The following is a 12,259-nucleotide window of genomic DNA, read 5'->3' as shown; positions in this document are numbered from 1 at the left end:
TCAGAACCTATAGATTGAAGTCAGGTCCTCCAAAACCTAGTAGAATGCATTGAAAATAAATATGTAGATAAAACCTGCAAAATACGCTGGATACAACTGAAGCAAAGGAGTGTAATTCATGCAAGGATTTTTGAAAAACAGCAGGCTGCCTTTTGTTTGTTTTTAGAAGCAGCAACTTCCCCCATGATCTTTTTTTATGTTTTGGGTGTAGGGGGTTTGTGAGGATAAGTTTGGGAATATATCTAAGCGTGGCATTTTAGTAATGAAAAATCAGTAATTTCTTAACTCTTTAAAAGGACAAAAACTTTATTGTGGAAAATTTACCTAATTGAGAATAAATGAATAACAAAATTTTGCCTCTGTTATAAATTATTGAAAAGTAGATATTAGCTACTTGAATTTTTTATGTTTACTTTGGTTTAAATCAACCATAAACTGGCACTCAGATACTTACGTTGTAGATGTTGCAAACTTTTCATCAAAAAGGAGTTTTAAGTGTTGGCATTAAGGGATCATAATAATTCAAATATTTTTGGTAACTGTTGTTAAGATGGCAAATTAAAATATGCAAGGATTTAAAAGACCAGTTTTAAAGACTGAATCAATTTAGATGTGAATTGTATGTCTAATTCTTGTAGTTGTTTTTTTCTTTTACATAGGGAAAAACTGTCCTTAACTTTTTCTCCATTGTGGCCTGGAGGACGAATCTGATTACATAATTCTTTACATTTAAAAAGGTCATTTCAGGCAAATCATAGTGTAGATGAAGCTAGGAGTTATGAAATTTTAAATATCATTATTTCCTGAACATGAATTTTTTGGTAAAGTCCTTTTATCCAATTTGCAGAATTTATTGTATTGAAACATGGTTGTGTATCAAATGTTAGTTTGGTTAAAGAGAATAATGATAATTTGCATTTAAGATTTAACATGTAATGTCTTAATTTTAGGTAGCTGTAGCCATACCTAATAGACCTCCTGATGCTGTACTTACAGATACCACTTCTCTTAATCAGGTAAGATTGTATTTTTGAAAAATGATAAATCCATCTGGTTGATGACACTTGTTAATTTGTAACTCTGATACTGTATAACATTATGCATCTAAAAAGTAGGGCCTGTTTAACATAATAAACATAAAGACATGTTTCCTGTGATTGCAAGTTATTTTTTTGTAAATTTTTAGTTATTAATGTTTTCCCACTAGATACCAAAATAAAATATAAAATGGTTTTTTATTAGTCCATTTAAAAAGCATTGCATGTTGTTGGTAATGGAGTGCTTTCTTTGGAGAGGCTGCCCACTTTAAGAGTGAAGAATTTCATGAAAGCCTCAGAGTAAGTGCAGGATAAAAAATAGTTAAAAGGCAAGTATTAGTCATCCTTTCCTCTTTGGGAAAGAAAGCAATGCCACACTGCTTGGAAACAGATTATTTTATACCAAGTTTAAAGGACAGGCAAGTAAAGCATCTTAGAAGCAGTAGGTGATTTAATCTTTTTCGTTTGACATAAAAAATTTGTTTTCTGGTGAAGGAGATAAAATATCCTGTCAGTTCACAAATTCTGTGAGCATAGAAAAATTTGTTTAAGAAGCAAAAAGCAACCATAAAAGTGAGAAAAGTAAGTTTATTTTTGAGAGACTTCAAGATTCTTCTCTAAGATGGCCAGCAGAGTAACCATGCAGATATAGCATAAAATCCTTAAACCTCTGGAGTGATGCAGTGTGTGAGCATGTAATAACAACAAATTGTTCATAAAGTTCACTTAAAATTTTTTTCGGTTGTATTTTAGAGGAGAACAACACATAGTGGGGCCTACCGGAGGGTAGAGGATAGGAGGAGGGAGAGGATCAGGAAACATAACTAATGGGTAGTAGGTTTAATACCTGGGTAATTAAATAATATGCACAACAAACCCCCATGACACACAGTTACCTGTGTAAGAATCCTGCACATGTACTCCTGAACTTGAAAGTTAAAAAAATATTTTTGGTATGTTTGCTATGAAAACTTTGCAGGACTTATGTTTCCTAGCAAATAGAAATGTAATCTCATGAGCCAGAGAGAATTAAAGTTGGTGCATATGTAATTTTTTTCTGTATCATATAATCAGGTGATGGAGGGAACATTGCTTTATTCTTGCCTTTAAATATTTTTTCCATCCATTATGCTTTCTTATCAATTTCTTAAGAATGCACTCATATTTATGTTTACATAAGGCTTAATTAAGAAACTAATTCTGTTAGAGTACTAAAAAACAGAAAAGGCTCATGGTTTTATGGTTTAGAAAACCCAAGAAATACCTCTTTATTATACTGAAGTAAAAAATGTATCTGCTGTAAATAAAAGCTGAATAGTTTCCAAGGTTTGAATTTCTACACACAGTAAGTAGAGGGGTTTTATTTCTTTTTTTTTTCAGATGACTAAAACTTTTTGTTAGTTTTAAGGTAGGTTTTAATATTTTGCTGCATGACAAAATACAGTTTTTAAATCAACAATATTTTTTGTGTGAATAATGGGCACTCATCATTTGGCAGAAGTTCTTGGCCATTTTGTATTGAATGATAATTAGAAAATACGATGAAAGCTATATACTAGTTCCCTAAAAAACATTTTGCATAAAACTTTGTTGTAAATTTCAGGGAAATTTGTGGGACATCTGAAATTGGATCCATGCTATAAGAAATACAAGTCACTTAGAAGAAATGTCATCTATTGTCAAGGAATGGAAGGAACACTTGGATACTCAAGATGTAGATGTCTGAAATAACTAGGGTACCTATTCCAAGCAATGAATGTTTAAATACAAGGCTTTGATTTGTAGTATAAGTGTAACAGACATTCAGAGAAGGGATACTCATTAGGGAATGACATATAGAAGGGTTCAATAGTAAAAATGGGACTTCGCTGAGATGGTATATGGGTTGTTCTCTCTCCGGATATGTAGGGCTTGCAGTGTGTTGAGAAGTAATGATGGAGTGTAAGAGAGGAGAAGAGCATGACGTGTGTATAAGGGTAAGAATTAGAGTATTCACATTGGAGACTAGTGTAGGATGATTGTGCATGGGCAGATCTTTAAGAGAAATGGAAATGAGGAAAAATTATGCCATTATACATAAACTTTATGTTAGGTATTTATATTAACTTAGTAACTTTTCAATCATTAAGAAAACTGGCAACTATATATTTTTAATTCTACCAGTATCTCTTCTGGAATGTCTGTTTATAATGTCTTCAGGAGAGTTTCTTCATCTTCAAACTAGTATGGCAGGCCTGCACAGTGGCTCACACCTTAAATCCCAGCACTTCGGGAGGCTGATGTGGGAGAATTGCTTGGGCTCAGGAGTTTGAGACCAGCCTGGGTAACACAGCAAAACCTTGTCTCCACTAAAAGTAATAATAATAAAAAATTAGCCGAGCATGGTGGCGTACGCCTATTGTCCCAGCTACTCAGGAGGCTGAGGTGGAGGATCACTTGAGCCTGGAAAATCGAGGCTGCAGTGAGTTATGATTGCACCATTGCACTCCAGCCCGTGTAACAGAGCAAGACCCTGTCTCAAAACAAAACATAACAAAACAAATGAGTATGACAATACAAGTGTACTTTGTAGTTTTTCATAATTATTAATAGACAGTTCCACTGCAATAATCTAGAAAGACCAAACAATAAGTAAATATCAGATATCAGGCTTTGTATTTGAGGAAAATGAGAACAAATATCCATAGTTTCCCCAGATACATATCTTATACTAAACATACCCTATTAAGTAAAGTTAATATTTGGCATATTAGTGCTAGTGTCCAGTAAAATATAATTCTTTATTACAATTACTGTTATCTTGAACTGAAAACAGACCTAGGCTCAAAAACAGGTCTTCCAGTGGGAGATCTTTGCAGATTTAGAACACCCCTTTTTGGGGCCACAAAGCTGTTAGAAAGATCGTGGATGCTGGTTGGACCATCCGAGTCACTTGCACATAACTGCCAGAAAGTACTTACTATTTGATGGGATCATCTAAAGTGAACTGCTGATCAACTCTGTATTTTAGATGCAGAGACTGATTGCATTCCAGATGCTGCAAATACCAAGTCATATCTCCTAGAGTGTTCTTTCTCTCTTATTTTTATTTGGACCTTTAGGACCATAAAGAACTCATGTAAAGTCATTAAGAATCAAAGCAACATAAGCATTCATCTCATCTAGAAGAGTCCCAGCATTTAATTTAGTTTAACTAGAATATTATCATAATTTTTTATAATTCTGCTTCTACTAAACGATCACAGTATGATACACCAATTGTCAACTTTTAAAAGAAAAAACTTCTTGGACATCCTCTGGTCTCAGAATCTGAGAGAGCTATTGCTGACAGCCATGTTCTAGGTCCCACTCGCGGCTCCAGAAGACTCCTTTGAACTTTTTGTCTAGGCTGCCACAGTACCCATCGTCTTTAGTTTCCAGTATGTGTCACCTTCACTTCACTGATTGTTTGTGGGTGAAAGTTTGAGATAAATCATTGGGAATCAAAAACAAATCATTGAGAAACCAAAAAAATTACCATACATTTATAACTACTACCTGTTTTTTTTTTTTTTTTTTTTTTTTGACAATGATATATTATTTTCTAAGACTCTGGGCTGACTGGGTGATCTTTCTGCTACAAATGTTGTAGCTGCTTTTAGATGGCAGCTGGGCAGGGCTTCTGCTGCAAATGGTGTATCTGCTTTTAGATGGCAGCTGGGCAGGGCTGGAAGGTTCCAAGATGGCTTCTTTTGCATATCCGGGGGTTTAGTGCTAGCTATTGGGTGGGGTGATTCGAATCCTCCCCACATGGCCTCTTTCTTCATGTGGTGTATCATCTTCCAGGACCTTTTTTTATGGCCCCAGTGAGACCCCCATTTAGATTTCTGGAGTTATTTTTCTGTGTAACTTACTCCTCTTCAGTACACACAAATTCAGCTGCATCATCCTTTCAGAATTCTAATCTATATTTGTAACTCAATGAGACCACTTTGCTATGTTCGAGATTTCTGAATTGCATTCTGGGAACTGCTGTCAGAAGGAAGCGGTACAGTTGCAGAGCTCATCTTGTTTGTTTCTTTTCTGTAAAGAATTGTAGTCCTGCATTGCCTGCTGTCCAATGTCTAGGAACAGTGGTAACCCCCACCTTTTTCTTTATAATTTTTCTAGTTGTTTATGGTGGAAGAATAAGTCCATTCCAGGTCCTATATTAGGGCCAGAAGCAAAAGTCGTATATGCCTTTTTTAAAGCCCTTAGTGTCTCATTTTCCCATTTAATCCATGACTGTCTAGTTTTTTAGTTTTTATTGCTGTCCCTTGGCTTCATTTGTTTCTTGTATAACAGTCAAAAGAGCTTATTTTACTTCCTTTTTCCCCTCTTATTGTTCCCATTTTGGGGGATGCATTGTTTTTATTGTTTAGAGCATTTAACATTTATATATTATTTCCACTTTTCTGCATCTTTCAGTTTTATGTTGGCAATTGAATATGTCAACCCTTTTGCCAAAGCTTCTTAGTCAGCTCTTAGTTGGATGAAGCTCCTTCTGTGGAAGGTACCCCAAGAAGGGCTCGTGTATAGTGTTGCCTTGGTTTCTGTTTATTTAAAACTATTTACCCTAGATACTTGAAGGGACAGCTTTGTTGGATATAAAATCTTATTTCTTAAAAATGGTGCAGCATTGTTGTCTTACTTTGTGTGTTGCCTTTGAAAAGTCAGATGCCAATCTAATTATCTTCCCCTGTAAGTTACTTGATCTTTACCCTGAGGCCCTCAAGATTATTTTTGTCTTTTAAGTCTAATGGTTTTGCTGGGATATGTCTCAGTCTTGCATGTTGCAGGTCAGCCTTCTTTATATACTGATGGGCCTTTTTAATATGTATATTCAGGTCTTTTAGTTTTATAGTATTAAAATTGTAAATATTAGTTCTCTTTCATTATTTTGTTTTTCTTTCTTTGGATACTCCATTTATATGTACATTGGATCTTTTTATGTCTTTCAACTACTTTTCTTCTGTTCTTTTTTAGTTCCTTCTTGATCTCATTTTCATTCTCATGGTTCATTTCCGCCCTTTCTGCCATCCCCTTATTTGATTTTTATTTGAATGTGTTCTCCTTTGGGTACCTTATAATTTAGTCTTCATTTCTTATATGATTTTGATTTTTTTCTTTCAATTTCTTTCTTGAATGTAATCATTACTTATTTACTTCTTCATGTATGTCATCTATTTATTTTCTTAGGTTTTGGATTTTGGATTCAGAGTGTTTGTTTCACGTCCCCAAATGCGTGAGTGTTATGTTATAGTTTTCTTCTGTTTGGTAGTTTATTTCGGTGGGGGGATGGTGGAATTCATTTGCTAAAAGGTTTTGTTTTGCATTTTCAGTTTTAGTTTTATGGTAGCATTGTATAGATGAAGAATATTTACCTCTGTGCATTTTGTGGTTTGGGATTTCCAAGATTCTTAGTTCAAAATTGCCCTTTCTCTCTGTGTAGCAAAATGCAATTTCTTTAGTGGGTGGCTTTAAAGAAGGGGCACTGTGGGGAGGTGTTTTATTTAAAAAAATAAAAATAAATTATCTTGCAGGATCATTAATTTCCTCTCTTGCTTCTTTTTTTCTTCACCATCCAGTTTCCAAAGGGGATATCTTGGTTTTATATTCTTCTCCCAGAAAGTGATACCTTTCTGGGACTGCCACTGGAAGGCTGGTGTACTATTAATTCTTTTCACTGTAGTCAGTGCTCTAATCTTCCAGGATTCATTTCAGTATTTTTGCTCTTAAGATGGATTTATCTGGGAGTGATTTTCCTTTTCCCTCTTCCATGCACTGCTTTTGCACCCCCCGCCAGCCCTGCCACTTTGCAGTAGCTTTCAGAGGGTGCTCACAAGTTAGCAGTGATAGAAAAGTGGTGTTTATATTAAGACTCACTGGAATTTGAAGTTTGCAGTGTTCTCTGTCTTATAGTTACACTGTAGGCTTGAGATTTGTGTAGTTTTATTTGTTCTCGTTATTTGTATATTTTTTTGGAGGATATGAGGACTTAGAAAGCACTAGTTTCCTGAGCCTATTTATTTAGCATTTAGTTTAACTTAATGGTACAATTTAAAAAAAATCAAATTAAGAAATAGTTTACTTGTATACAGATTATCCTCCTACCTACTTTTAATATGCAATATAATATATAGCTATTTGTCTTTTTCTTACCTTTTGGTGGTTGTTATTTATAATGACATTTCTAGGCAGAAATGAAACAAACAAGAAACTTTTAGCTTTCCTTCTGAAATATGCCTTTTCTTCAAAATATGTAGAAGATAAGCTTTGGCAGTGGTTGTTATTAATTGAACGGTGCTTATTTTGTGCTATGATTGAATGGGTCAAACATCCAGTCAGTTGGCTTTTGTCGTTTCTCATAATGAGCCTTTTTTGTCTTTGTTTAACTAACTCTGTTATCTATAGAAAGCAATGCCATCATTGAAATAATGTGAGATATTTCATATTAATATGATTTCTTTAGAACATTGTTTTCATTTATAGGAATGATAAATGTGGGATAAAAATACTAGTACTAATCTTAGAAACTTCGTTGTTTATATTGTTGCTATAATCTTTAAAAAATAACTAACATTTATTGAGGTATTATGTATCAAATATAATACCTTGTAAGCTTTATCCCACCTTTTTCCAACTACTCTGTGAGAGTAAGTTCTGTTGGCCTCTAAATGTTTCTGAATGAGAAATTAAGGCTTAGAGTGGTGAAGAAACTTGCCCATTAATGGTAGAGCTGGCTTTGAATCGAGATCTGCCTGGTACCAAATCCCATCATCTAGCATGTGTTTGACAATTTCCTGTCACAATTTCAGGCCCTGAAATGTGTCTTTCTTTCATTTGTATACAACATCATGATATATATTTGCTAACATTTTATTATATAAAGTGCTTTTTAAAAATTATTGTTTACTTCCTTAGCATCTCTTATAGGATCTTGCAAGTCACCAGTATTCAATAATGGCTTATTTTATTTCATTATATTAAGACGACTTGTAAAAGAAGGAATATTGAGTCATTGAGAAAGTGAATAATCTATAGAACCATTATATGGAGTGATGGGGAAGGAAAAGAGCTTATTGGATTTATGCAAAGCATTAAAAAGAAAATCATGTTTTCTTATGAATTACAGAGTATTTTCTATAAATAAAACTTGTTAAAAATAATAATTTAAAAGTAATAAAAGATCAGTAATTTAAAAAATATATGGCTAGTCTTTACACAACATTTCAGTAGTCTTTGGAAAACAACACAGCAATTAATGAGAAAGGGAAGAAGTCTTGAGGCTGACCTAGAAGGGTCAAGTTTACAGATACATTAAATACACTTACTATTAGCTGTTTGGTGAATTTCTTCCTTTCAGTGCTGGTAAGTGCTTTATAACTTGGGAAGAATGTACCATTTAAATGCCAGAAAGTATGGTGACTTTTTCCCTATTGTTATCCAGGCCACACTGCTAATCCTACCTTATCTAAGTAAACCAGTGATGTGGATATCCGGACTGAGCAGAACTTTTATCATAATAGCAAGCTATCAGTTCAGTCAGTTTTCTTGCAGGGTGAGCTAATGTTCAGGATTTAGTGTACCAGCAGCATGAAAGTTAGTGAGAAGTCTTTGATGTTTCTATGTCTGATATGGTCTTAGAAGCTTCAATTTAAAACACCCTAGTAAGAAAGTTGGCATAAATTTTGCTTGCTTAGAACAGACTATAAACATTTACCTTATCTGTGTATAAATGGGAGTAGACTGATTGACTTCTTTTTGTGAATGTCTCCTTAGGCAGTAGTAACAGTGTTTTACCCATATATAATTCTTGGCTTCCCTTTCTACATTTTTTTCCCTCCCACTGATTTTAGTGGCAAGTGTTACAAAAACATTTCATTATATGTAATCTTTATTGTTACAAATAATTATTTTTAAAATCAGAGCCTCAGGTACATTATGATACAGTGTTTATACCAATAACCAGCCATGTTTCCTATTTTTCATCTAATATATTTTAACAAAACACTGAGTTCTAGTTATGTTTATGCTTTCTCCACAGGCTGCTTTGTACCGCCTCAGTGGAGACTGGAATCCCTTACACATTGATCCTAACTTTGCCAGTCTAGCAGGTGAGCTGCTGATAATATGTATCAATGAAAAATATTAGCTATTCGATATTTAATTAACTAAATAATGTAAAGACACTACTACTTATGACTGGTAGTTTGAGTAACATTTTAAAAATGTTATTTATTACATTTATGCAAAGGATATGGAAAGGTAGGAAATGTGTTCAGAAAATAGTGCACTTGAAATTCAGATTATGGTGGATGGAAGTTCCTGCTAGTGCGAGGTCTAGGATAGGACCATGAGGGTGGGTGTCATGAAGTCGTTGGAGAGAAAGCAAAGAACTGAAAGGTAGGGAAGGATCATCTACCTATGTGGATATTGAGAGTACCCTGGATGATTTCATGGTTACAACTAAAACTAAACAAAACAATTGTGTTTGCAGATCTCTCACATTCTTTTCCTGTTTTTTTGTTTTTGTTTTTTCTTTCTTTATTTTATAATTTCCTCCCAGGAAATACTCTTTTAAAAATATCTTCTGTGTTTCTTAAAATAGATGGTATAATTCATGCTACTGCAGTCTAAAGATATTTTTAAAGTCCTGAATTAACTATACTTGATTTTTAAACTTTAAAGGAACGTATATCTAACTCAGTGTTCTCTCTTTCCTAGGTTTTGACAAGCCCATATTACATGGATTATGTACATTTGGATTTTCTGCCAGGCGTATTTTACAGCAGTTTGCAGATAATGATGTGTCAAGATTCAAGGCAATTAAGGTAAATGTATATTATTATATAATTTGAATATTACTTCCTTTTTCTATCTTTAGAGAAGAAAAGGGGTTTTACTGATTTAACTTAAAATAGATACTGTACTACGGCAATGTACATTTTTATTATTTCATTGACCTGGCAATCAGCACACTTTCTTTTTGTAGCTATAAATAGCTCTGTTGCACATGCACCAGGAAGGATGCACAGTTGCAATTTTAACATCAACTGGGTTGCTTTATAAATTAATTAGGTGCATATATATATATATGTATCAGTACATATGCCTTGAAAACTCAAGGTTTGCTTTTTTTTTAAACTGTTTTATCATTTTCCTTAATTTAATTAAAAATGTTAAGTGGCTGATTAAGTCCAATAAACATACATCTACAGCAATATAATGACTGTTTGTTGTTTTAACTCTGTACCTTTTAGTTGATTTCAAATTTTTATCCATTATAAGTAACAAAATATCCATGCCCACATTATTTTTGTGTAAGTTTAAGCCAAAAGATGTATACTTAAAAAAGTTTAAGGCATTGTCAAATAGCTCTGAAAGCTTTTAATTTATTCTCCATGCAGCAGTGCATTGCCTTTGTTAGCACTGATTACTCTCATGCTTTTCGTTTTATTACAACTATTTTTTATTATCCAGTAATATATACACAGAGAAAATAATACAATTATGAAATAAAAAGTGGAATTATTTTGCCCTATATACTCACGCCAGGCCTCATTCTTCAGACTTAATTTGTACCACTTTTAACTATTTCAGTTGTTCTGAGGTACCTATATAACTTTACCTAATATGATTATGGTTTTATTTCTTGATTTGTCAAGATAAAAAACACTATTTTTTGATTCCATACTTTGAAAGATAAAGAATCGGCTTACTTATGCTAGTTACATCTTTATTTTACTATTTTTTTCATATTATATTTAGGTCTTTTATGAATTTAAATATCTTTAAACCTCGAGTTGTTTTTTCTTTTGTGCTCTCTAATTTGCTTTCCAATTTTTTTCTCCTACAAGTAAAAGAGTTTCCTTTTAAAACATTTTTAACCCCACAACTCTTTTTTAAAGGCTCGTTTTGCAAAACCAGTATATCCAGGACAAACTCTACAAACTGAGATGTGGAAGGAAGGAAACAGAATTCATTTTCAAACCAAGGTATGAATTTTGCTTTGCCACCCTTCTCACATGCTTTGTCTTTGTGTTCCATCTTATCATTTCTTTTTTGGTTAGTACTATGGATAGAAAATTTCTTTTTGTAACTTTTCATTAAAAATAAGATACATCTTGTCTGGGATTTTCAAAGTTTTTATCAAGCAACACTTTTTTAAAAAAGAAAAAAGAAGTGTTTTGCACCTTGTGTTTTATTTTCTCTTTTATTTTCAACTAAATTGGTACCTATCTGTGTAGCAGTGGCCCAGATATTCTGAAAACCCAACCAACCATGTCTTTTTGGCTCAACTAGTCAATCAAGTCATTGTCAAAATATCATCTTAAAAAATTTAAAGGCATGACTCAGACAGACAGACAGTGAAAACACGACAGAAATCTTTGACTCATTAATGAAGGATCTTGCAATATGATAAAATATGTTCAAAAGACAGTTAGAACAACATGTTTATATGGTCCAATAGGAAAGTCATTCTAAAATAATTTTGCAGAGTTAGAGACAAAATTAGTTAATATCCTGCAGAACAATAAAATCTTACCCTTTATGATTTTTCTGTGGACAGAAATCGTATGCATCTTGATTACACAAAAATCCACAAATTAACAAGTACATCACAGAGTCTGGGCCTAGCAAATAGTAAATGACAAGCCAAATAAAGGTGTACCTCCCTATAGAGTGAGGTTATTTTGGGGTGAGGCTGTTAGCAATGCTCCAGTAAAATACTAAAAGGACATGCAATCATTGTTTTATTTGCAAGTTATTGAAAGACAGTTTTTGTTAACACGGTTGACCAGGGTAATACTTTTTGTCTTGATCATTTCATGCTATATAGAGCATATTAAACAACTCCAATGATAATGGTATTAGCTTTCATTTATTGAGAACCTATAAACTGGCAATAGTATTTTCTTTAATATGCATAATAAATCTGCATGTAAATATAACAAAATCTAGGTTCCTAAGAAAATCTAATCTAGGTGTCCTAAATAACTTGCTCATGGTCACACAGCAAGTGGTTGAGCTGGGATAGAAACCAGATCAGCATGGCTTCAAAGCTTTGATTCCAGGCCCCAAATGTCTTTTTTGTATCATGTTTTCTTTCACAAATAGATAACTCTGCAAAATTCTTCTTACATGGTTGCCTTACTCCTAATTCCTTTCTGTTGGTTGCAGTATCATTTTCCTGCTTAATC

The 12,259-nt window shown here is 33.4% G+C and overlaps 1 protein-coding gene across 1 annotated transcript in view; it reads left to right on the top strand.

Moving 5' to 3' along the window:
• The window catches only part of HSD17B4 (hydroxysteroid 17-beta dehydrogenase 4), an 89,419-nt gene that overhangs the window by 62,991 nt on the left and 14,169 nt on the right, over window positions 1-12,259 (top strand). Inside the window, exons 17-20 of the mRNA XM_050794417.1 lie at window positions 951-1,016; window positions 9,103-9,172; window positions 9,783-9,889; window positions 10,967-11,053. Of these exons, the coding sequence (XP_050650374.1) occupies window positions 951-1,016; window positions 9,103-9,172; window positions 9,783-9,889; window positions 10,967-11,053 (330 nt within the window). The remainder of the gene's footprint in view (window positions 1-950; window positions 1,017-9,102; window positions 9,173-9,782; window positions 9,890-10,966; window positions 11,054-12,259) is intronic.

The sequence above is a fragment of the Macaca thibetana genome, chromosome 6 (assembly GCF_024542745.1).
Source record: "Macaca thibetana thibetana isolate TM-01 chromosome 6, ASM2454274v1, whole genome shotgun sequence".
NCBI lineage: Eukaryota > Metazoa > Chordata > Mammalia > Primates > Cercopithecidae > Macaca > Macaca thibetana.
The sequence above is the reverse complement of the archived record's forward strand: the minus strand, read 5'-3'. Positions and strand labels throughout refer to the sequence as shown.